General features: G+C 42.6%; 10 protein-coding genes across 10 annotated transcripts; 7 read left to right on the top strand and 3 right to left on the bottom strand.

Annotated features, from left to right (window-relative positions):
• Nucleotides 1-783: 783 nt before the first annotated feature.
• Nucleotides 784-2,903, top strand: IL334_001410 (uncharacterized protein; the record flags this gene model as incomplete). Its single annotated transcript, XM_062933167.1, has 3 exons — nt 784-1,102; nt 1,367-2,580; nt 2,658-2,903. The coding sequence occupies 3 exons, from the start codon at nt 784-786 to the stop codon at nt 2,901-2,903; spliced, it is 1,779 nt and encodes a 592-aa protein (XP_062789218.1).
• A 2,039-nt stretch (nt 2,904-4,942) lies between these two features.
• Nucleotides 4,943-7,742, top strand: IL334_001409 (uncharacterized protein; the record flags this gene model as incomplete). The annotated part of the gene is made up of 2 exons (XM_062933166.1): nt 4,943-6,679; nt 6,765-7,742. The coding sequence occupies 2 exons, from the start codon at nt 4,943-4,945 to the stop codon at nt 7,740-7,742; spliced, it is 2,715 nt and encodes a 904-aa protein (XP_062789217.1).
• Nucleotides 7,743-8,115: 373 nt separating this feature from the next.
• IL334_001408 (uncharacterized protein) lies at nt 8,116-8,901 on the bottom strand (the record flags this gene model as incomplete). The annotated part of the gene is made up of 3 exons (XM_062933165.1): nt 8,116-8,172; nt 8,575-8,723; nt 8,871-8,901. The coding sequence occupies 3 exons, from the start codon at nt 8,899-8,901 to the stop codon at nt 8,116-8,118; spliced, it is 237 nt and encodes a 78-aa protein (XP_062789216.1).
• A 480-nt stretch (nt 8,902-9,381) lies between these two features.
• IL334_001407 (uncharacterized protein) lies at nt 9,382-10,947 on the top strand (the record flags this gene model as incomplete). Its single annotated transcript, XM_062933164.1, has 6 exons — nt 9,382-9,649; nt 9,754-10,098; nt 10,194-10,381; nt 10,471-10,622; nt 10,727-10,826; nt 10,921-10,947. 6 exons carry the CDS (start codon nt 9,382-9,384, stop codon nt 10,945-10,947), a joined length of 1,080 nt encoding a protein of 359 aa, XP_062789215.1.
• Nucleotides 10,948-11,624: 677 nt separating this feature from the next.
• Nucleotides 11,625-12,239, top strand: IL334_001406 (uncharacterized protein; the record flags this gene model as incomplete). Its single annotated transcript, XM_062933163.1, has 1 exon — nt 11,625-12,239. One exon carries the CDS (start codon nt 11,625-11,627, stop codon nt 12,237-12,239), a length of 615 nt encoding a protein of 204 aa, XP_062789214.1.
• A 1,810-nt stretch (nt 12,240-14,049) lies between these two features.
• IL334_001405 (uncharacterized protein) lies at nt 14,050-15,257 on the top strand (the record flags this gene model as incomplete). The annotated part of the gene is made up of 2 exons (XM_062933162.1): nt 14,050-14,108; nt 14,195-15,257. The coding sequence occupies 2 exons, from the start codon at nt 14,050-14,052 to the stop codon at nt 15,255-15,257; spliced, it is 1,122 nt and encodes a 373-aa protein (XP_062789213.1).
• A 186-nt stretch (nt 15,258-15,443) lies between these two features.
• Nucleotides 15,444-17,558, bottom strand: IL334_001404 (uncharacterized protein; the record flags this gene model as incomplete). Its single annotated transcript, XM_062933161.1, has 2 exons — nt 15,444-16,312; nt 16,385-17,558. The coding sequence occupies 2 exons, from the start codon at nt 17,556-17,558 to the stop codon at nt 15,444-15,446; spliced, it is 2,043 nt and encodes a 680-aa protein (XP_062789212.1).
• Nucleotides 17,559-18,870: 1,312 nt separating this feature from the next.
• Nucleotides 18,871-21,294, top strand: IL334_001403 (uncharacterized protein; the record flags this gene model as incomplete). The annotated part of the gene is made up of 5 exons (XM_062933160.1): nt 18,871-19,056; nt 19,196-19,354; nt 19,410-19,828; nt 19,899-19,979; nt 20,091-21,294. The coding sequence occupies 5 exons, from the start codon at nt 18,871-18,873 to the stop codon at nt 21,292-21,294; spliced, it is 2,049 nt and encodes a 682-aa protein (XP_062789211.1).
• A 350-nt stretch (nt 21,295-21,644) lies between these two features.
• IL334_001402 (60S ribosomal protein L11) lies at nt 21,645-22,671 on the bottom strand (the record flags this gene model as incomplete). The annotated part of the gene is made up of 5 exons (XM_062933159.1): nt 21,645-21,693; nt 21,773-21,865; nt 21,942-22,040; nt 22,217-22,439; nt 22,638-22,671. 5 exons carry the CDS (start codon nt 22,669-22,671, stop codon nt 21,645-21,647), a joined length of 498 nt encoding a protein of 165 aa, XP_062789210.1.
• Nucleotides 22,672-23,600: 929 nt separating this feature from the next.
• On the top strand, nt 23,601-24,936 carry IL334_001401 (uncharacterized protein; the record flags this gene model as incomplete). The annotated part of the gene is made up of 5 exons (XM_062933158.1): nt 23,601-23,748; nt 23,847-23,942; nt 24,005-24,219; nt 24,315-24,689; nt 24,832-24,936. 5 exons carry the CDS (start codon nt 23,601-23,603, stop codon nt 24,934-24,936), a joined length of 939 nt encoding a protein of 312 aa, XP_062789209.1.
• Between the last annotated feature and the right edge of the window lie 56 nt (nt 24,937-24,992).

The raw sequence follows: 24,992 nt of genomic DNA, 5'->3' as shown, positions 1-24,992 counted from the left end.
CATCATCATCTTTTGTCTCTCTTTCGATTCTTAGCATACCGGTCCTTCGATCATATTTTACTTTCTCGTCCGTAGTTCTCCCCTTCTTCTTCTTTTCTCCTCTCCTCTCAGTCCCGATAAGAGCTAGACACTTCGGTTTCGGAATTGGTAGAAAACAACAAACTACGATACGACACAAATACAAATCTTTTTATTGTTCTGCTTTTATCAGCCTTTCACGTTCATCAACCGAAAGGTGTCACTTGCTCGTCACACAACTACACTGCCCCTCTCCTTTGGATTGACGCCTTTGAAATTTCCTTCCACTCTCCCTCTCCCTTTTTTTTCCTCTTACTTTGCTCCTGGGATATTCACCTCCCGTGTCATTGATTCGCCATTATATATATAACAAGGATGTCACCGAGTGACTAAACTTCTTTCTCTTCAACTTTGTTCCAATATCTTTTCACTTTGAAATCCTTCATATACCTTGTTATATAGAACATTTTCCTTTGTATATACACGGCTGTTGTGTTTGTGTACCTAGAAAGGGCGAGGAAAGTATACTCCTCAAGACGATACGATACATTCATCAAAGTATCATCGAGGCCAGTAGATCGGAAGCAAAATAACAATACCAGTACCGTTATTATTCCGAATTGGTAAAGGATATTTTAGCACCAAAACAGCTGAAAAAAGCCAACAAAGATCACTCCACCACACCCTCAGCGCTCAGCGACAGAAGTGAACTCGACTACCAATAATCATTATCAATCAATCATTCCAATTCAATCCAATCTAATCATGCATCCATCTTATAGACCATTACCTTCACCCGCGACACCTGGTACATCGTTAACGCATTATCCTCACCCTTCATATGGATTTCCATCTGTACCACTATCATCCGCCTCAAGCAGCATCATAACAATGAATCGTAATCTGAGTTATAACGATCATAGACACGCGTCAACAGGTTCGATCCATAGTATAAGCCATAGTCAAACGAATCATCCAGATTATAGTGATTCAGAATCAGAAGGTGAGGGTGGTACAAAGTTAGAGAAAGATAAACTGGAGATTCGTCGTGAGAAGAACAGAGTAAAACAGAGAAATCTACGTCGTGAGTGCATCTATCGATCAATGGAGAGACATTCCTTCACTGTTTTTTTTTGGTTTTTTGGTTCAAATGGATGGGAATAAGGCTCGTTCCTGATTAACAACGTAATGAAACCTTCAACCATGTTATCACAATATGACAGAACAAAGGTTTCGATACAACTCGTCCCATCTTCCCCATGCATGCATTCCGTCCCATCCCTTTTGAACGATTGGATTATATGATCTCTGGTGCTTAGGCTGACAAACTTCATTTTCCTCATTTTAGTACGTCGGGCGAATCACATTGCCGATCTAGAGAAGAACCTGACAACGCTTAAAACTGAACATTCCTCTTTACAGACTTCAATCGGTCATCTTCAACAACATCAAGTCAATTTACAAGGATGGATACACGATTTGGAGACAGCTCTATTCGCCAATGGACTAGCAGGTGAAGTTGAAACTATACGTCGAATATGGACTGAAAGAAATGATCTTCTTGATAGAGGAGTATCAGCTGCGAAATCATCGCATGGTGTCACATTCGGTTCTGGGCCTAGCTCTGGACACGTTCACAGTCAACCACAACCAGAAACACAATCACAACCACAACGACCCCAACCTCACCCTCAAGTACAGGTCCAATTGCCTACTCCTACTGGACAAGATCAACAATCGAGAGATCCTTTGACGACATTAGCAAGAGCAGCCTCTTCCGTACCGGCACCGCCAGGTCTAGGATCAAGTTCAGCTTATAATGAAGGTAGAATGATTCATCCGCCTACATCAGTATCGGATGGTAGACCTACCTTACCACGGCCATCATCCTTCTCGATGCCAGGCTCGGGCTCAGGTTCAGCTTCAGGTTCGGGATCTGGGTCATCAGTACCGACTAGTTCAAGATCATTCGAGAATCCTTATCCCACTCCTGAAATCGGTTGGGGATCACAAATGAGTGAATGGATGCAACCTCCAGACTCGATAGAGAAGAAACGAAAACGTGAACGTGATTCGCACCATTCATCTTCAGATTATCATCGACCTTTATCATCTTCATCATCAGCTTCAATGAGACCTGGTTCATCATCAAATCGACCTGGATTGCATCCTATGTCAGGTAGATTATCGGAATCGAATATACATACTTTAGCACCCATACAATCGTATAGACAAACATCACCTATCTCAAATAATTCCAGACCGTTATCTGCACCTTATCAATCTCATACCCCAACATCACGTACTGCGCAATCGTCAATATCAGCTCAAGGTGGTGTTGGATCATCGACCACTGGAAATGTATCCCCACGATCGATCAGGATTTCCGATTTGGTTTCGCCAAGACCTTCTCAAGTGGAACTTGTCCTTCCAAGTCTGTCCACTTCTATAAGCGGAAGTGATTTTGCTCGAGGGTCATTGTCAGAGCTGAAAAGAGATGTTGAGAGGAGAAGTTCAAGAGAAGGTGGCTGGAGTAGATCCAACTCAATAAGTGGTTTTGCCGTGAGTGTTTCATTGTCATCTTATCATCCGAATCAAGACATTTCATTGACACAACCATCTGTTTTGTCTCTTCATAGCCAATAAGCGAGATATCGCATGGTAACGGAACGATCCTTCCACCGCTGAGGTATTATCAGCAAGATGAAGATATGTCGATTACTCGCAGACCCAGCGAAGATCAAGATTATTTCAACAAGAAGCAAAGGGAGATATCACCCAAAACAAGGGTATCACTTTCGCCGACCGCGATAGGAAGTAGATCTCCTCTGTTGAAAGTCAAAGAACAATCTTTGTTGGATGGGAAACTACCGAAATCTGCATAGTGTCGATACAGAGACCTGTCAGAGTCACCCCGGACACGACCAATGGAACCACGAAAGGAAATTACAACACACGCAGCGACTGATATAGAATATTTAGACATATGTATTATTGATATTATCATTGGATTTTACGGATATTCCTTCTCATGTTTTCATTTTTATCTACTGTTTATTTAACCACCTTTTAGAGGGATTCTTTAGTGTGGTCTAGTTAATATGAATGTAGCCTATATTTCAATATGCATCTGTTTCTGAATATGAGCGAAGTCCTGTTGACATCCATCTCTCTTTTCTTTTGTCGATCTTTTTGTCGATCATTCTTTTCGATCTTCACGGGTACTCGATCTGTCAATCCACGTCGATCTTCACGAGGTGGAACGACCAGAAACGTTTTGTTTTCTGTGTGGAAATACAAATACGTCTAGATGCCGAATGTGAGAAATACAAATAGAAATAGAAATGTGAGTCTGAATCTAGAAAATACAAATGAATAACTGTGCATTATTAAATTAGTACTAACAAATTACACTTTGGGGGGGGGGTTTATGGCATTTATGTTATTTTAAACTATTTCGTTAAAAGGTAGTAACTCTTTCTGTGTGGGGTGAATCTATGAAAGGAATAACGTGAGATCAACGTTACTTCCTATCTGTTCCGGAGTTGAGTTACTCGAGTACAGATGTATAACGTAAAGAACGAGGTAATAGCTTGAACCTCTTACCGGAAGAACATTGGGGCTGAAATAACTCGGAGGGTGACTGACCGATCTTACTTTTTACTTTGGAAATAATCAGGAATGAGGAATGAGGAATGAGGAAAGAGGAATGATACCGCTAAATACGGGGAATAAACGAAAGAACAAAAGTAAAGATATTTTCAGCATTCCGTAATTCTCGCACGATGGGATAAAATATCTGCATCGTTGCTGATTGTAGTTGTAGTTGTAGTGAATATAAAAGTGACATGTAGTGATAAAAATGTGATCCATGATTTGGTCTATAAAATGAGTCAGTCAAGATATCGACGATGGCAGGTGTAGTGACGGAGAGGGGGATGTAGAAGCTATTTAATGGTGCCTGGCTGAGTACACTCTCGTTGAATAACTAATCCAACTCAGAAGATGATCTAACAACATACCTTGGATACATTACACTGATTTGAATAATATCAATTATATGAGATAACTATACTCAGCTGCAATGAACATGGAATCATCTATATACGAACCATGTCATCCGAAACTATTCTACTTGATATCCAGGGAGGCAAAGGACCTATGCTCAACAGCTGAACAGAACGCCCATTACACTCAATGCCTTCTTCATCAGCACAGGGAGAGATTCAGTCAAAGCGTGACAAGGTACTTCTCCCTTGACAATCGAATGGAGATGCTATGCTCGCGCAATGGATCTTAGGATCTTATCCCCAGAATGAACATAGCCGTAAACGAAGCAAGGGATGTGGAATCAACTTGACGCTTTGACGAAGAAATTCGTCGTTTCACCTTTTTTAATCTGTAATCTCGCAATCAACTCGACTACTCGACACAAGCGAATCATGACAATGCACTTTTCTACCAAACGACCAGAGCAACGAATGGACCTTTCAGGACGAGTGCGGAGGGTTCCAAGGGGTCCAAGATAGAAAAATCAAGGTAACAATGCGATTATATATAAGACAAGAGATCGAATTTCGAAACGGAAACAACAACACACAGATAGTGCTTTGATCAGATTGATGATTTGGTGAGATACCTTTGAATTGACCTTTGAATCAATGATAATGATCATTTACCTACTACGCTTCCTTTATCCTTTCATCTTATCTTCTCCCTCCCCCCTCATACTGATCTATCTACGATTCCCCATCTCCCACATCTCGATAACTCACTGCCATGTCAATATAGCTACAGACACGACGTGAACACACCTTAAACACACACCTACACACCTATACACACACTCATAAATCCCAACTAATCGTCATTCATTTGGAAGAACACCTTGTAATCTACCTACACATCTGCTCTGTGAATCAACATGGCATCACGTACGATACCAACTTCACCTGCACCTTCACCTACACCTTCACCTTCTTTATTGCGTTATCCCCACCTAGAATTGCAAGATCATCAAGATCAACGTCTTTCATATGCTACTACTTCACCACCCACTCCTAATGCTGAAAAACTCTTTTATCGTCCACCGATACTATCGACTCCTTCTTCTCCCATCCCACAGACCTATCAAAGAGAGAATTCTCCTCTTAGTCAGAAGATAAGGCCAAGCCATTCACAGGATGCTAGTGTGTGCACAAGTGGAGAAGCATCGAGTGATATTGCAGTTGGGTATGGTATCGATATCAAAGAACTGGCTGACATGTTGAGTCCGCCTGAATCGAGCAATATGCAAAAAGATAAAGGAAAAAGAAGTAAACGCAAAGGTAAAAATGAAAGTAAGAATGAAAGTAAAGGCAAAGATAAGGAACGACAAGATCATGCATCACCCTCATCAAGTAATCAGAATCCGTCAACCAGATCGAATGTCAGTCAGATCAATGACAATTCTCCTGTACCATCATCAGCATCGTCAATACCTCGACAAGAAGAATCATCCTCTTCGACATCTTTCACTCAGGCTCAAGCTGAATTCGAAGCGAGTTTACCACCTGAGACACCGCCACCTCTACCTCCTAAACCATTACCTCCATCATTCACTCCAAAATCGACTCATACAATACATAGTATAGCATCTTCTTTATCGTTATCGTTATCGTTATCAAGATTATCACATTCTGCAGAAACGACAACGACAACAACTGAAGTTCATTCACCTCAAAAAGCTTTACATGGTAGAATGACTTCTGCATCTTCGCATCAATTAACGAATAAACCTTCTTTCCCGAGTTTTACTAATAGTAATAGTAATACTAATCAGTCTCAATCAGATTCTCAATCATCGCCATTCGATGATTATAACCAAAACCAAGCCCAAAACGAAGACCAATTTAACGATCAATATTCACCGATGTCATATCATCATGAAAGAGCATACGAACAAGATGAACAGTTCTTTACGAATATATACGGATTATCTGGCTCGCTTCATGGTGAGAACCATGCTTCGTCATCATCATCAAGGACACCTACATATTCATTTTTAGCCAAAGATCCATTAGCAACTTTTTCAAGAAAGGGAACGACACATTCAAGGAATAAATCAACCTCTTCGTCAAAGAGTAATTTATCGTTACCGCCAATTACAAACGCAATGAATGACGAGAGAAGATCATCTCGTCATTCGGTGTATAGTGGAATGGCTGATTTTCAAGTATCAAATATGTCAACTGAACAATCACCTATATCAAATGATGAGCGATCATACAGTGTATCATCTAATCATGCGTCTGGCAGTGGCGATGGCAATGGTAATGGAAGTGCAAGTCGAAACTATTATGACCATGATGAATATCCAAGTATCAAATCTGCGATGGCGACCAAAGCATCTTCACCATCAAATTCCAAATGGTCATTTCGAAGTCAAAGTAAATCACGTACTTCATCAAATCATCGAGATAGTACTAAATCTACCAATTCCAAAAAATCGAAAAGAGCCTCAAACAGTACCATCTCTCAAAGATTGAAAAAATGGGAAATCATATTTGATCACAATGAGAATTATGAAAAGGAAATGAGACACAAAGAGAATCAAATGGATTTGAAAGATCTAGCGGGAAGAGCATGGGTTTTGGAAAGAGTTTTGAGAAGTGGTAAGAGGGTAAGTCAGCCTATATACCACTTTCCCAAAAACGATTAATCACAATAAAATTTGGGTTGCTTGTTCTGTCTAATCCTGATCATAGGTGTCCTCTCAATCGCTGAGATATCTCAGACCGTTCACACCGTCATCTTCATTTGCACGAAATCGTACTCCTCCAACCCATCACTCAAAGTCAAATTCAGGTTCGACTGTTCATCTAACTCCGCGAAATTCGTTTCAAGCTTCATCCCCGCATGTATATTCGAGACATCAATCGTATAAATCAAACCACTCACCGCGTAAATCAACTTCCACTCAGTCACATTCACATGCGCATTCACAATCACAATCAGATAGACGAAAATCAACGACGTCAGCGCGGTCTTTTCGTTTAAAAGAGAGATGGGGCAAAAGATTGAGGAGATCAGAAAGCAGGGAAGACATTTTCACCGAGCTGGATTCGGAGGATACACATCTTGATAACACCGGACATGATCGCCTCTCCCAGGACGAAAGTGAAGATGCAGTGGTAGACACTCGTGAACCAAATACACCAGCACTAGGCCTAAAACATACAGTACACTCTGATGACGATCATGAAGAAGACGACAGACAAAAGGGGGTAAATCGTATTGGTGGTAAAGGAGTTATAGTTTTTCCAGAAGAACAAGTATTGAAACCATCGCCATCTTTACCACCTAAAGATTCAACTTTGTATTGTATAGGATCGACAAGATTCAATTCTTGTTTTTCACCCACCTCGCCCACACCTCTCCTATCTGTACCCCTACCTAGTCCGTCCTCAACCCCGTCAAAAACTCGGGAGGAAATCGAAAAGAGAATAGAACAAGGTGAAGTCGTGATGAGGTATACTCGTTCACCTCAATCACCTCATCTGGGTCATAGATCACCCGACTACAGGAGTAGACAAAGTGTTATCAGCTACTTGGAAACTGGAGTTTGGGAAGAAAAACCTAAAAACAGATGGAGATGGTCAATCATCATTCTATCATCTTTAGTGGTATTGCTCATCATAGGTTTATTGGTTGGACTGTTGATAAGAAGGTATCGGTCGAGTTGAAGGAAATATAAAGGTGTAAATGTAGTCTGATTAATATGTCAAAGCAGCGGTAGTAACGATAAGTAACGAAACATTGATTTCATATCACGAGACTCTGTAGAATTCTGTATGCCCACATTAATTGTACATTGGACAATGTCTTCCGTTCGTAGATCATGATGTTTTCTTCTTCTCTTCATACAAACATATGTAATTGTGTATGAAATTTATCACCCTTTTTCTGAAGAGTATAAAATAAACGGGGGTATATTTGAGACTTGGTTTTGGTTTTCTCTCACAATTGGTGGAAGACTTCGCTTCTTTCACCTCTAATCTATCTTGAGACCTCTCGTTAATATCTACTGCTCCTCTATGTCAATTTTTATGATGCTCATCACACCCTCATACTATCCAGTAATTCCATCGACGATACCGAATTACCTCGGATTACCTATTGGACAAAAGTAAAGTCAGTCTCCGATACCATCGCTTTCCATCGTGACTACCGACTTTGTATGCATCAATGAGGGAGTGAGGAGCGTGGGGGAGACAGGCAAGGACCGTCACAGGCCTGATATAAGAAACCTCTTCCTCCCACACTGTGGCTTATCAATTATCAAGTCGATTGACACCCAACAATCTCCAACATCCACTACTCTGGCTCCCTTCACCATCCCGACGCGACCAAGTATCATTTTCTCATATCCTTCACGTCCTAACGTCCTGAGACTCTTCACATATCTCCCCGTTCATACTTCTCTTCTTATGAAAACTCATTTCTATTTTGATTTGAGATTCCCTTGATTCCCTTCTACACAGTTTTGGTCATTCCATTGATGAGCATTCGACTCACTATCATACCACAAGGTTTCCTTTGCCCGCCACCTAATTCCTCAAACGCTTGATCCACCACTAAATTCAAGAACATGTCGAAACCTCTCAATACGCCTGAAAGTTGTCTGCCACCTTGAAGATTAAGGAAACATCTTCGATCCATGAATTCTGTGTTATTTAACAAAGCGTGAAGTTTTGTGATGTAGTACGTGGCATCGAAGAAGAAGATGGTTATGATTTAAAGAAGTACATTAGCGCAAATTCTGTTTTCAGGTTGAGATCCCCAGATAAAGAGGAAGGGGAACGAACACTCACTCTTGAGTTCGGGTTGAGCTACTTTCGACATGATTCCTGCTTATTCGAATTTTGGTTCACCAGTGATAATTCCAGCGCGATATCTTTGATTGAATTTTTGTACGCTCGATATCCCTTGCGTTGGATCTGTGACTAGTTGACTCTTTGCGCTTGAGACTGTCTAGCTGATGGAGTATGGCTATACATGACAACAAATGTTATCAAATCTCAACATGATCTATCAACTTCATCCCTTCGAACTGACACACTGAGCTATCGGCATTTCGGTGATATCGATTGAGTGTGGCACTACTTGATTCCGCTGCCACACATGCCAGCGTTACTCGTTACCACTCTTTTATTTGTTATTGTTGTTGTTGATGTGATCATTTATATATATGCTCCCCTCCTATCGACCATATCGACCATATCGAATACATTCATACGCTTCTTCAACGTCTGTAGAGACGAGAAACTATACGGAGCATTTATACCTGACTCGGTGAAAAGAAACCCAATACACAAACTCAAAATGGCACCTAAAGATCGAACATCAGAATTCCATTCCACCCTCAACTCGATAAAATCACGTTCATCCATTCCAGCTTCCAACCTCAAGGGAAAAGGGAAATCAAATGACAGAGAAGCGAAGCAACCTTTATTAGCAAAAGACAACAATTTACCTCCTGGCGGATCAAATGGGAATGGGAAAGGTAACAAGAGCGAGTTTGGTAGAATGGCTGGTGTAATTGCTAAAGATATCAATAATACTACATTGAAATTACAGAAATTAGCTCAACGTGAGTATACACATTTCCCCTCTGCTATCTGCTATTGCAATGTACAACAAGGTGAAAGCTCATTGTTGATCAATACCTCGTCGTATCGCTTCATGTGCAATCAGTGGCAAAACGTAAAACGTTGTTTGATGATCGTCCAATTGAGATATCGGAATTGACATATATTATAAGACAAGATATAGCATCTTTGAACACTCAAATAGCGTCATTGCAATCTTACATCCGAAGTCAAAAGCCGACAAATGGCGGAGGTAGCAGTGGTGGTGGTAAACAAGTAGAAGAACACAACAGTAATGTCGTGATGTTACTGCAGAGTAGATTGGCAAATATGGGAATGGGATTTAAAGATGTATTAGAATTAAGAACTCAAAATATGAAAGCTAGTAAAGATAGAACCGAACAATTCATGCACACTACTTCAAACGCTTCATTACCACCTCCATCTACCAGTGGGTAATGTCTCCTTTTCTCCCTGTCATCCTCATGTTAGCATGTCGTGTAGTATGTGCTAATTTTTTTTGAAATCGTACTGTTTTTTTCTTAGATTCATTACTGTTTTCTCAGTCGGGTGGTCCAGGATCAGGTTTCGATCGTAAAGGTAAATCAAGAGCTTCGCCTATTCCTGATGATGGAAAAACAGATTTCTTAGCTTTGGATATTGATGGAGATAGGGGTGAAAGTGGAATGGCAAAAGGTGGTGATTATCAACAAATGCAATTGGTTGAGCAACAGGTGAGTATCATATACAGGATTTGAAGACAACTACAGTCGCCTCGACGCTGAGATGTATGCTGACTGATCACTCTTTCTCAATTTCGTAGAACGATTACATACAATCAAGATCTACTGCGATTGAATCTATCGAATCTACAATCGCTGAATTAGGATCAATATTCTCTCAGCTGGCGGGTATGGTAGCTGAACAAAGGGAGACTGTACAACGTATAGATGCAGATACTACCGATATAGCAGCGTGAGTAATATCTTTTATTTTGAACCGCATTCACGCATACCACCATAGTCTCCAAACCAAAAATATGAATTGTAGCTCATAGTCTCTTCTCGCCCCGAAAATAGGAACGTCACGGGAGCTCAAAGGGAGTTATTGAAATATTATGCTAGTGTGACTAGTAATAGATGGTTGATGCTTAAGATTTTCGGCGTATTGATTATTTTCGTGAGTCTTTTACCATCAGTTCTAATGTTCACATCACACATACTGTGTTCTCAAGATCAACAAAAAGTATGAACTGATAGTCAATCTTTCATAGTTTCTCGTTTTCATCCTTGTATCTTAGAATATTCAGACAGTTGTAATAACAAGTAGCATGGTTAGAATATGATAGATGAGAGAACTTGTATGATACATCATGCATTTTAGTTGACTGTTCCCTTCATCCAAATCTTGCCTTGTCTTGACCACTGTGCAGATCATAAAATGTGTGGACCATTGACTGCAAGGATTCACACAAGATATGCTGTTGGAGAGAAGTCGATTTCATCAAAATCAATTTCACGAAAGGAAGGAAATCTTAATGAGAATGGATCTTTATGTCTGTCTTCACATCTCTGAAAAGAAGAAATACCAGTAATTACCTCTTTCATGTCGTACTCGTCGTATTGTATCAAGCTATAAAACCCCAAGACTTCTTATCCTCGTTCTTCCTCTCTTCCTTACTTCCTATACCATTTCAGTTGTTACGTATATTTACCGCAAATCTTTTTGGGTATTTTCAACACCAGTATATCCAGATCGTATAGAAACATAACTGGAAACACAAAACATCAATATAAATCATATCAAAACGAGAATCCACAATCAAAAACTCGTTCGTTTCAAGCAGATCTCGATATGAGTGAGAACGGCAACTTCATTGAGCGTGCACGCTCACAGATCGATCAAAGTCGAATTTATTCCCACAATCTTTACAACAATATCCATGACCCTGCTTTCGCCAACGAGGAGCCGCAACTCATGACCGTGGACCAATTTCCATCTCCACACTTAGATGACTACCCCCTAGACGAATTCAACTCGGCTGACTTTTCGGTCAGCAAAGAAGATTACAGTTTTGAGCTGCACATGGGTGATGATCCACTTGATTTTGATTCGGCTGACAATGAATTTCGGATGGAACTGGAAGCCTTCTTACAGCAAAATCAGAGCTCTTCTATTCAGCCTGCGGATGCAACTTCAAACACAAATATTCATGGCTTTGAACCTGTCCCTTGGTTCACTTCCCAGGAACTGTCAAACCCGCAAGCGACTAACAGCTTGACGACTGATGTACACGAATCAGCATTCTTCTCAAGCCAAGGTATGTCCCAATCGTCCGCTGATGATAGCTGGTTAGATCCTGCTCTGCTGGAGGCGCCAAAATTGGATCAATCCTTCCAAGATAACCATCTTCAGCACCTAGAGATAGGGGTACCACCACTTCCAGGTAGAGGAGAGGACACCAACGACTTACATAAGGCAACTCAACTACTTGGTCCACCCAATGATTCTCAATTTCCCGTCCATGACTCAGACCTAGCAAGTATCGAGCCTGTCATTCAAGCTGAAACGGGTGATACTTTGGTTATATAGGGCTTGAATGACAAGTCTACTTTCATCCAAGGCGAATCTTCGGTTCCCATAACAAGCGACGATTCTACTCACCCCTTCAAGTTGACAGAATCCGCGTTGAAATTACTTGATATATTCAAAAGCACGAACCTTGGTAGAGTTGCCAAAAAGACCCGCAGGGAGACCTCAAAGCTACACAAAGTTCTTGCTCGAGATCAGCGTCCTCCTCTGGATCGTTTCACTGGGCTTATAGACGGGATTATTTCCAGCAGTCTCGATCAATGGCCAAATGTCCATCCGGAGTGGATATATCAGAGCCTGACGAAACTATCCCGCGCCGATAGATCACAATTCGACAATATCAATGGGGTACTAAGTATCCTAGACGCTTGCACAGATTCCACAATCATGAAAGCGCTGTATCCATACCTTGATAACACGGGTAATCACACAAAATACTTTGAAACAGAGAGTATCTATTACGAGATAAACGGTGGATTAAAGCCGACAACGGTACCTCAGGAAACCTTGGTTAAGTATGCAGGCAGGGTGAGGTCGAGCTTGACTAGACTAGCAGTGGGCAATGCGTCATACTCTGACTCCGAATCTGCGACCAGAACTGGTTTGACTCGAGTGAAGAAAAACTTTCCCTACATGGCGGATCTTCTTGAATACGCTGAAGATAAGCTAAAGGGGGAGAACTCCACTCGGCCTTAAAGTCCTGTTCGGATCAGGGAGAAACAGGGAGAAAAGATATATGGGACAGAATGAAGTGAAGGAGAAGAACACAAGATTTGTACAAAGCGTCGCTCATCTTTATTTTATATCATATCCCATCGCTCGTCGAGTAGGGTTGATTTGCTTTGCATGCATGAAAGTGTATAAAGATTGAATCAAATGATATCAAATTAATTGCCAAAGGAGAGAATGCGCCACTGCCTGTCTGCATACACTGGGGGTGCGACAAATCGATAGTTGTAACAGAAACCTGACTTGAAAGACGTCTTTAAGAGAATTGGGAAGATGAGGCGTTTCTACGCTTCCATAATTCTGTCTAAGTAGGATGCACGAAAAGACAAAGGCTTGATTCCTGAGTCACCTTTAACAACCATTGTAGACTATTCCCAATGACGATAACATCAGGAAGTTCTTTAAAATTTGCCGGACAACAAAGGGACGCTGTTTGGCAGGGTGTCATCGTTTTTGTCAACAACGAATTGATTGCGAAGACGCCCGATATCTCAAAGCCATGTACTGTTTGTCAACGGAGAGCAAAGTTTGAAAGCATAGAACAGAACAGAGGAGACTCTTAGAGAGATGTTTTTGTGCTAATTCTTGCCGTGAAAAGAAGGACAAGTCGTCGGAAGACCCTCAAGGCTAATGTACCCATACAAGCCATACGGGAGCAAACACTCGGTCTTCTTCGCTCTTCTTTATTGCCCATAATCAGATTTACGTTTTCCCTCCTACTTCGTTTCGATCAATATATATCGTACAGGCATCTAAAAAGCCTTGTATAGCCGAGCATGCTATAATTCCATGGCCATAGTGCTTGTCTACATACGACAGGATGAGACTTCACCGAATATCCCTGCAAGCACTAGATTGGCAAAATCGTCGAACTATTGGGAGCAAGAGATCATAAGAGACGCAACGCAATCCTGTAAGATTAGAAATTGTAAAGCCACGTGGTATTTGCCACCCCACTTTCACGCAAATCAGTATCTGATTTTCCAGTCATGGATTTGACCTTCACTGTGACATCTCTTATATGACATATGACAACGATACCCCTCCAAGCGCGTTATATAACAACTGTACAGCGGACAACATGGCAGACCTAGATAGATCTGAGGACTTTAAGGAGGTCAAAGCAAGTAAGATCCGATTGTGAGGTTCTCCATTTGCTTTACCTTATATTCCCATGAAACTGTTAGTTGAAACATACTGACGTTGATGTTCTTCTTTCACTATAGGAAGGAAACCAATCCTGAAAAGGCTGATCGTCTATACCGAAAAGAACAACGGCGTTTAGCTCGTGAGAACGATCGTATATCTCGAGCGAACGGATACGCTGTATCACCTCCACGACGGATTTGTTCCGAATCAATATCACCACCTCGAAATCCTACTAAAAGGCAATACGACGAGCGCGATGAAGTAGATGGATCATGGATGGGTGGATATGGTAGAAGAGCTAGAGAGGAACTAGAAAGGAGGGAGTGGGAAGATAAGTTCAATTGGATGGCTGGAAATCCTGAAGATCCATTCGGAAGTAGTTATGGATTTGCAAGACATATGGAAGAAATCAATATCCCAAGAAGATTTCGTGACGTCTTTGGAATCGGAAGACTTGGAGGTCCAGGTCCAGGTCCAGGTCCAGGATCAAGCTCTTCACATAGAAGAAACGCGGCTGCCGAAGTGGATATATTAGGTGGACCGGTACCACCCATAGGAACGATGACAGATGAGGAATATACTACTTGGGTCAGAGAAGGGATGTATAGACTTAGACATCGTGCAGAAATAGAAGCTGCCGAAAGGATAAGGAGAGACAAAGCCGAAAAAGAACGATTAAAAGAGGTGGAGAGGGAGAAGGCCAACAGAGAAGAAGAGAAAAGGATCAAGAGGCTCAAAAAACAAAGAGGAGAAGATGAAGAGAGGAAGAAGCAGAACGAAAGAGCGAGATGGAGAGAAAGGTGGAAGCTGCTTGGTGAGAGGGATGGAGACGTGGTCGATATCGATATGTCGTTCTCCGACATCCCTTGGCCTGTATACCGATCTTCACACGACATCACGCAGGAACAATTATCCATAGATAATATACGGATGTTCATATCCGCCACTGCGGAGGATACCGCCGAGAACGGCAAAATAGATCTCAGAAGGACTATCAGAGAAGCCATCAGGAATTACCATCCGGATCGTTTCAACGTGCGAATTCTCAGCAGAGTGAAAGAAAAAGATAAGGAAGATGTCAAGGAAGCTGTGGTGAGAGTGAGTGGGTTATTGAACGATCTCGCAGGTGAATCGCGATGATCTGTGGGAAATCCATTTGTAACTAGAGACGACTAAAATGGAATTTTGTATATCATCATAACAATGTAATTTACGTTGGATGGTACATCTGATAGCCTCAAGAGGCATATTATGATACAATATGAAGAGGGGTGTTTATGACGTGTACAACAAGCGTTAGATACACAGTACAATCCGTATGCTATTCTATAGTCTAGCACGTCTCACTCTTCCACCAACCATCTGTCTTCTGATCTCTCTCTTGCCCAAAACCTCTCCAACTTGCAATTCTCGGCCTTTCGACTTTCTATCACCTGTCTTACCTACACCACTTCCGTCACCTAGACCGAACACCACGACGCGTCCAGCTCTACCAGCTCTCCCTGCTCTTCCCGCCCGGTGAACGAAATCTAATACGTCTCTTGGAGGATCTAGGAGGAACACCGATGAGACGGAAGGTGAAAAGTCTAAGCCTCTTGAAAGTAGTGATGTCGTGATCAAGATTCTTGGTGAATTAGATGTTGTCGTTTGGATCGGTTCTTCAGATGCGTTTGATGTTGATGAAGCGTGATCTTGTTTGAACTTCCGATTCGGCAATGATTGTGTCAAGAGGAAATCATCTAATGCACCATTTCTTCCTCTGACACGATGTTCACCTTCTCCTGTCCAAGCTAAACATGGTAATCCTTTACTCTCCAAAGTCCTCGAGAGCTGTTCCACTTTCCTATCAGAATTGCAAAACACAACGATCTTAGTTTTCTCTTTTGACTTCTCGACAGTGACGTCCGTTTTCGCTTTGATAGCATCGTCGGCAAAGACTCGTCTTACTTCATGAGCAACATCTGCGAGTCGATTACCGGATCTCGAAGGTGGTACAAATCGAGTTTCAAGTTTAGCTGGTAATTTGTGTAATCCAGGTGAAAGCAGATGAGTGAATTGAGTTGAGCGGAATAATGAATGGGATGAGAGCAAATTAAGAAGTGATGGTGGAAGAGTAGCTGTGCACAGAATCAGATTCAACTGGGAAAGAGGAAGGGTTGATAGGATTGATAGGGTTTCAGGTAGAAAATCAGCACCTGATCAAGAAAAGGCGGTCAGAGTATGTATCAATAAACCAAGATTCCGGATAGTTTGTCAGGATTACCCACCAAGCAGAACGTCCGCTTCATCAATGACTACCCATTCTACTTTATCGCCCTTGACTAAACCAAACTTCTCTTCTTTCTTCCACAGACCTTCTCCAACGTCGCCCAGTTCTTCATCTTCATCTTTGTCTTTCCGGATGCCTAACATTCGCCTTATACTTCCTACCGTTCCCAGTAAGACATCCACTGCACCTCTTCTTGCTCCCACTCCTCCAGCAGCGGTGTTACTCAAGCCCATCACACTGAGCTTTGTGGTATGCGTGAGCGATTTAGCGAATCTCGTAGACTGTCGAGTGAGCTCGTGAGTTGGTGAAAGTACGATGGATCGAGGATGTAGAGAAGTATCGGCTGTTACATTTGATTCCTGACCAGGATCAGTAGCTTTGAGATGATGGAACAAGGGAACGAGGTAAGCCATTGTTTTTCCACTACCGGTCTCAGCGCCTAGAATGACCCTTTGACTTGCTTCATCCGAATCCGACAGTAAGCCGGAAAAGCTCAAGCTCTGTATTGGCGTTGTTTTACCTTCGACACCGAATTGCGATGCCAGAGACTCAAGTAATCCAGGAGTGAGGTTGAAGCGTTTGAAAGGTTGTGGTTCAGCCTGAGCGGGATCTGCTAGAGTTATAGGAGAAGTATAGGTGGGTGGTTCGAACGGTTGCGCTTTAGGAAATCGAGGTGATGGGGTTCTTTCGAGATTGTCCTCAGTTACATTGGCTGTACTCTGTCGTATAGGACGACGAGCTGGAGGACTCTCGAAAGAAGCTAATCTTCGAGATGAGGTGGGTAGATGCCTGCCTTTATCGTATGATTGGCTGTATGCCTGATCAGGCTTGTTATCGAATGTAGGTTTATTTCGATTGTAACCTTCCGGTTTTCTAAGAGCCGGCCTGTCTTGATTGAATCCCCCCGATTTTTTACCAAAAGCAGGCTTACTCGATCGATGGGATTGTCCGAATTGGTTTCTGTCCCCATCACGGCTGAATGGAGTTCGTTCTTTCCTCTCATACGTTCCACTCGATGATCCAATTCTTGGTGGACTACCGGCTTGAGCTATTCTTGATCCGACTTCATTCGCTATTGAGGAGACATGCAGCGCTCGAATGAGGATTGACCGAAGGGGCGGCGTCGTCAGAGCGATGCTCGATAACCTGGATGTGCTTCTTGCATGAAGCATCTTTGAGCACTGTGACTTTCTTTGTGATAGGAGCAAAAGCAAAATACCAACAGATACATGACATTGTCAAGAATTTCAAGAAATAACCTTTTTGGTAACGGACCGACGGTGATCTGCTCGAGGTGTCACGTGATCCCAAAGTCTTTTTGAATTTGATCCCGTCGAAACCGTTACACCTCCTGTCAAATTTCAAGAACGGATACGAAACGCATTCATTGATGACATCTCTCTTTCTCCTTTCATTCCTTTCATCCCTCTCACACGTTCTTCCATCATCAGGAAACGATTGATATCTTGTACCGTGAGTAATCTTCTCTACGTTGCATCCGCCCTACACGCATCCATTACACCCTCTCTCCTTCTGCTACCATATAAATGAAGAGCGGCAATCATGCCCCATTGGCACCTCTTGACCCAGGGTCCGTCAATCGATATCCCACACGATATCATCATGATCTGACGGGCCATTGCTCTCAACGGACTATCTGATAACATTATCCAAAATACCATTCCTACTTTCCCAGTATCGCGATGTATGCGCTTGGAAATGATAATGGCTGACTCTGAAATGTATTGCGTTTTCAGATTGTCCTTCTTCTTCCAGTCACTTCTTCACGACTATATGTCTAGATCTAGAATATGTAAATATCATGAAAAGATGCATCGCAAGTAAATTTGAAAAACAATTTTATTCTCTCATCTTCTAAGCTCGTCATTCATTTTCCCTTTCATGCCCTCGTGTGTTGTCTGCGCTGTCTGTTCCCAATATCGAATGATGATGCACTTTTACAAACAACTGATCATACTGGTCACCTATTTGTCATTTCCTTTCATATATAACTTGGAAGGAGGTAGAAATGAAAGGGAGGGTTTATAACCCCGACTTACACGTTTACTCCTACTTAAAGTACTTATATAGTCCGATTTCAGGCGGAGTCTTACGATCTCTTCATTATTCGGAATCCCCACTTCTTCCTTACTAACACAATCTCTCTCACTCATATTTGGGATCTGTTTGAATTGACTATACTGATTACGGTCTTTTTGCAGTCACTGAAACGGAAGAACAGCTGATCTAGCAAGGACTTGGTAAGTCGAGTTGAAGCTGCACAATAGCTTGAACGTTATGTTTTAAGCCTAACGAAGCTTTGGCCTTCTTAGGAAGATCCCGTGCCCTTCCGTACTCCGTTTGAACCTCAGTTCTGACGGATTCTTCTGTGGTAATTACCCAGCACTCCCCAGAGGAGTTCATCTGTCTGAGCCCTTCTGTCAAAGCGAATCTAGCTGGACTCCAAGGTGAAACGTGAACAACATGCAGCGCCATATCTCCGATACGGCTTATCTACCTCAACGACCTTCTCGATTGAATCCTAATAACACCAACAGCAGACCTTCGAGGGGGCTACCAGTAGGAGTAACTCAAAGAGGAACTATGTCAATGCCTACTTCACCTATCCTGGGTAAAATAAGTTCGGCCGATGCGGGATTATGGAATTCGGTAAGTGACGTGACAAAGCAATGAGAGTTGTCTCGCAACTTTTTCTCCGTCATGACCACTCGTTTCCCACCGTTTCCCCAGAAATCAATTCGAGTTTGAAAGTAATGGTCTGTTAGGCTAATTGATAATAATCCGCTAGCCACACACAGCTGAAGCGACTTCTTCGCTCCAAATCCAACAAGAATCCTCACTTCAGACTGTTGCCACGCAGCGACCAGAAAATCCTTCATATCTGACCTCGAATGTCAGTCTAGACTTGTCTGATCACAAAGACCTTCCTCACACAACTCAATTCCTTGTCACATGCTTGCTATTATCGTACTGATCTGAACACTGACTGATTACATCAACAGGTAATGCACCTCCAGTCCACCCCGCCTATTTCAGCATATGACGCTCAATTAGAAAACATGAACAGCCCAATCTCATCTCAAGAATTATTATCAGCTCAACTACAATACCACTCACCACCTATTCATTCGGCCATTGATGGAGGAGAAACGAATCTGAACTGCCCTGTATCAGCCTACCATATATCTCATACGATAAACACATCATCTTTCGCCCCGCAGCTTCAATCCGGAGGCGTGCGCTCCGAGCACCGCGATGATCTATTTTTGCGTGGACCCGATGATCATTTTAAAACTGGGTCTCATGAGTGTGGGGTGGATATAGACATGGATCTCGGTCCAGGGGGTCGCAGGAAAAGAGCTCAAGTCAGGATCGCCTGTACACATTGTCAAAAAGCTTGTAAGAAATGCTCAAACACGAGGTACGCACCCTTCGAACATTTTGTCTATTTCCGCAAAATTTCCCTAATGCTCTGATTGGCTGCACCTTAGACCTTGTGAACGATGTGTCAAATATGGTCTGAACGATTGTATCGATTCGACTCGAAAGCCCAGAAAAACAGGTACCAAAAGGTAAATGAGTCTACTGTCTTTTGAGTCGTTGCACGACTGACTGAACTAAACACTGAAATCGCGGATATCAATTACTGATTCATTGCTAACGTGACATTGTTCTGTCCATAGAGGACCGTACAAAAGACGATCGTCTAAATATTCAGCTATAGGGTCTCATCCCTATAGTTCACATTCTGTACCGCAGCCTCATCTTGTACAGCGGAATGAAAACAATCATCGATCAGAGCTGAACCATACTCATACAAGTCACTTTCATCTGACGAATGAAAATTCACATGGAAACATGAATATTGACGCTCAGAGCTCGTCCAATCACATGAATCAAGCAAACCCTGATTTCCATCAAGATGTTGTGCTAATGACCAATCCAAATTTGACATACGAGTCACATAGTACTAATCCACAACAAATAACTTACCCACCTTTTCCAAAAGCTCAGACATCGTTGGTTCAAGCTATATCAAGTGCTCTATCAAGCCCACAGTCCCATTGGATCAATGGTCAGCGATTACCACCTAACATGCAAACGAAGTCAGGGAACCTGAAGACCAGGCCCAGTCCTTTATATCCTAAAACTCCAAATGGTCCTTTCCCAATCTCCTTGACTGGAAAAGGTGATCCTTTCTCAAGAGCTGTTAGTCCAATCAGGCAATTCGCTCAATTACCCACCCTGGTGAGCGATCTGGACGGTCTTAGTGAAGAGAACGAGGACCTGGAAGTAGCTCTCACACAAGAAGGGAACGGAGCACGAGAACAGCTTGACCCTAACCACGTTTCAAATGGATCGGACATCCTCAAAACATCATATCGCGATGGTCACGATCCTTCAAGGTACAATGCGGATATCAACAACCATTTGTCGGAAGGTGATCATGTCGATGGGATTCAACGTGAGAAAGAAGTGGAAAGTCATACACCGTTTGATATCCCATCTAAGATTCGTAAACCATCATTGCGAACATTAATGTTAGATTCGGCATCAACTTCACGAGCTACATCCCCAGTTCCTGGAACTCATACGAAGCATCCAGATCGATTCGATTCCAATGGAATAGCTGGAAATGGAAATCGTGGTGTTACAAACAACAATGGTACAATTGAAAGTCCAACACTGTTCGATGGGGTAAGTATGGTGGATGAAGTCAATTTGCATCTTGAACATTGGGCAGGATGGGATCACATGAATCATCAAAAAGCTTTGTTGGAGACGACTAATGGTCAAACAAATATAGAAGAAGGGAGAGTTATAGGAGAAGGGAATAACAGCATTGGGGAAGGTCTATTTGGAGATATGATGATGGGATTACATTGAGAGTGGTTGTCTTCTTCTTTACTTGGTGTATTTCTTCTCGCTTCAGTCGAATACTAAAAGTGTAATAGGTTGTCGAATTGTTGCATTGCTTTATATTCATGCATGTATTGTTGTCACCAGGTGAAAAAACCGAACAAACCATTATTCAGAGTTACTCAGTCAGTCTAGATGGACGCGCAAATCCGGGAAGCCGGGTTAGTAACGTGCAAACCTCTTCGGATCGTCCATCTCCGTTGAGTTCTCCACTTCCACCTTGCTTCATGAGACCCGTCATAAATCGTCATAAATGCAAATACATGCGGTCTCCTGAACAGAAAGTAAAACCCTATAATATATCAATTAAAAGAGATTTATCGAGAGACGATACCATCGAATCGTTGTTTGAACCAAGCGACGGTGCTACAATCACAATCGATCAAAGTCAGCTTGAAATTCGATTCTATCCTTATCCAGTGAATGCATGAAAAATGGGACTCACTGTTCAGGTCGAACTTTGTGTTGAGCACCAACTTTACCAACGGCGTGCTTTCGTCGAGCGACTCGGAGACCAGGTCGGCCCATGACAACGAAGCTATATTGGATATCAGCATAAAAATCCACTAGTGATCAAGTATCTTGTTGTAGCTGGGAAACAAATGGAAACTCACAAATCCATACCGAAGATACCGATTCCTGGGTCGTATTTGATACCCAAATCAATGTGCTCCTCAATACCGAAACCGAAGTTTCCGGTCTCAGAGAAGTTTCTATATGATAGAAACGGAAAGTGTCAGCGTGGGTCCCACGTCGGCGAGCGCCATGACTGGATTGCACCGTCCTCCAGCTTTGTCAACACCACTTGACTCTTTCAACGTCTAGCTAAATCCCCTTCGGTTGATTTCATCTCCGACAAACGTCCTCCGCGAATGAGACTTAAACCCACCTCTTCCTTAACTCGTACTCCTTGACTTTCAAAGCTCGCTCTAAAACTTCCTCAGCTTTAGGTCCTCGGATGGTAACGTGGACGGCAATCTTCTCGTTTCTTCGGATTTGGAAAGATCGGATGGTGTATCGGGCTTTGGATGTGACGGGGGTTTGACCAGTAAGTTGTTCCAAGACTTTGGCAGCTCGAGTAAGTCGATCACCGGATTCACCGACGGAGATGTCTGAAGGATACAAGATTTGTTAAAGGAGGTAAAAGTGTAGAGGGCCGGTGGAAGGTGATCGAGTGACAATGGCAAGATTCGAGGTAATCAGAGTTTGTCGAAAGAATGGTTTTGAATCAAAGATAATAACAGATTGACACGAAATATCAGTAACCTCTTCTCCAATGACATGCCGGAGGCTCATCCTTGTCCACTCACTGATGACCAACTTCTCAATTCGGAGCTCCTTCATGGGGTTTACAGCGGCAGTCTTGTCGGCCTATATATACGATGAGCGGTCAGTCTTAATTCCTTCCCCATTCCATTTCGTGTTTTTGACGCCCAATTCCCGCCTTGCTCCTCAGTGACCATATCTCCATCCCCTAGTTTCTTTCCGAAAGACTTGTCCTTCCGCTCCCTCTAGTATCGTCATCTACCTCATTTGTCTTTCCGTCCTTCCCGCCGACATCTCTATATCTAACGTCCAGATGACCAGAATGAAACGTACCATTTTGAAGATCTAGTGTTTGTGATGTAAGGTCAGCGAGAGTATTCGTGAAGTATTGGATGATATTTGCATGGTCGACTCACTTTATGATTGTCCTTGATGGATGAAGGAGGAGTATCTTGCAAAGATTTGATGTAATTCGATGACAAAATGTGCCAATCCTGAGAGTGAGTGAGTGAGCGGTGATTGCTGCAATTTCCACGGTGAGAGACCGAGGACTACGGTGGTATGGGGGTGAGAGTTTACTTTTGTCATTCACATCCACTGCTCCCACACTATCTGCAAAATGCATCAGTCGGAAATATATAAAATACCGAGATACCATCAGCGAACGGTCCGAAGAGTGATATGATGTGGCAAAATCGGCTTTAAGCTTTCTTTTCATGGTCTGTCTATAACGCCGACATCATCGGCCACTATGTGCCATCGGGCATTCTCCCTCTTGTTATCTATTTTCATTTTCTTCGGTCATCACCGCTGATCTTTCTTCCGAGATTTCAGGGATCTCGATCAAAAACTTAAACATAAACAGTCAGAGTCAAAAGATGTTGACGCGCTTTTCGAAGGATAAGACCATTTAACAGACACCATCGACAATATACAACAACAGTGGGCTCATTCAGTCCTGTCCTCCCGTCTTCCAACCTGCCTCCATATCATCCCCATCCCTCACAATGTCGGAAGTGATATACCTCAGCGACAGACGGTATCCTGGCCCAGATTCTCATGCTGCTTCAAGGGACATCCAAGGTCTACCAACGCAGGCAGAGCTCGATTCCTACCCCAGGATGTTCACCTGGGGTGAATTGAAGGATATCATTGGTGGGTAATTTTGCTCAATGAACTTTCTCCAGTTCTGACAGTGACCGATGTCATCGTGATTCTCAGCTCATTTCAACTAACATATCTCAGTGGCGTAGTTAGCGGTCAACTAGAAGGTCTCATGCGAAACAAACAAATGCAAGCAAAGTACAACGAGTGGATCAAAGGAATCAAACTAGAATATGGATCCACTGGTGAGTTGTCGCGACCCCTCATTCAGAACAGATCACTCTGAGACTTATATTCTCAATCACAGAAAATTATCTGAAACGAGGTCGTTTGCCATTCCCTGATACAAGTTCCCCACCGATCAATGGGCAGTCCAAATCTCGGGAACATGTACAAACCCAGCACGAGTACCTAACATATGATTCAGAGAAAGGGCTGGATACGGAAAAATATGCTGTTCTGCCTAATGATTGGCCGTACAATATCCCATATGGCGTCAGACATTTTTGTGTTTGGTCAAAGGTGAGCATTTCGAACTGCGCGGCTGTATCATCCATGCCCAGGCACTGACATATCAAGACTTCGATACTAATCACATGGTGCCTAATCTCATCTAGCTACCGATTGGACATCCTTCTTTGGTAGATAACGATTCCAAAGCATGGGCTAAGATAGAAGAAGAAGGACTGGGTGGATTTACAGGTATCATACCTGTTTCAGCACCTGAAAGACCAGTCTTAGACCCTTCATGTATATCTTCTTTACCTCAAACAAATGGGAAACCTATTATCCCACCCGATTGGGGTTCCATGACATTAGACAGCTTCGGACAGGATAATTGGTTGAGCGTGGATTTGATGTATGGTGGAAAAGAGAATAAAAAATGGGCAGGTGTGGAATACACTGCGAAAGGCGGTGAAGAAGTGGATAAAATGGTGAAAGCTCTGTGGGATCAAAGAGGTTGGGAATGTCTTTGGTTTGTTAACCCTCCGGTGAGTGTAATAATCATTCACCCTTCCTATTTTTCCCCAAAACGACAATTTCTGCAAAAACAAAAACAGTCTTGAAGTGTTATGCACATATCACACTGTCATCGTCTAATAACTTATTACTGACCTATACTCGGGTCACCAGCGCCTTCAATCCGTTCCAGGCCTGTCCCACTTTCATGTACTGGCTAGACGAAAGACGCCCGAGGAGATCGATGCTTCTGAGCTTTTTTGGGGATCGGACAAATAATCCCTGAGAAGCTATCACTGAAACATGTGAGCAAGAAGGAAAAGAAGAAGGGAATA

Source organism: Kwoniella shivajii, chromosome 2 (assembly GCF_035658355.1).
Source record: "Kwoniella shivajii chromosome 2, complete sequence".
In the NCBI taxonomy this organism is placed as follows: Eukaryota; Fungi; Basidiomycota; class Tremellomycetes; order Tremellales; family Cryptococcaceae; genus Kwoniella; species Kwoniella shivajii.
Note: the sequence above shows the minus strand (reverse complement) of the source record. Positions and strands in the feature narration are given on the sequence as shown.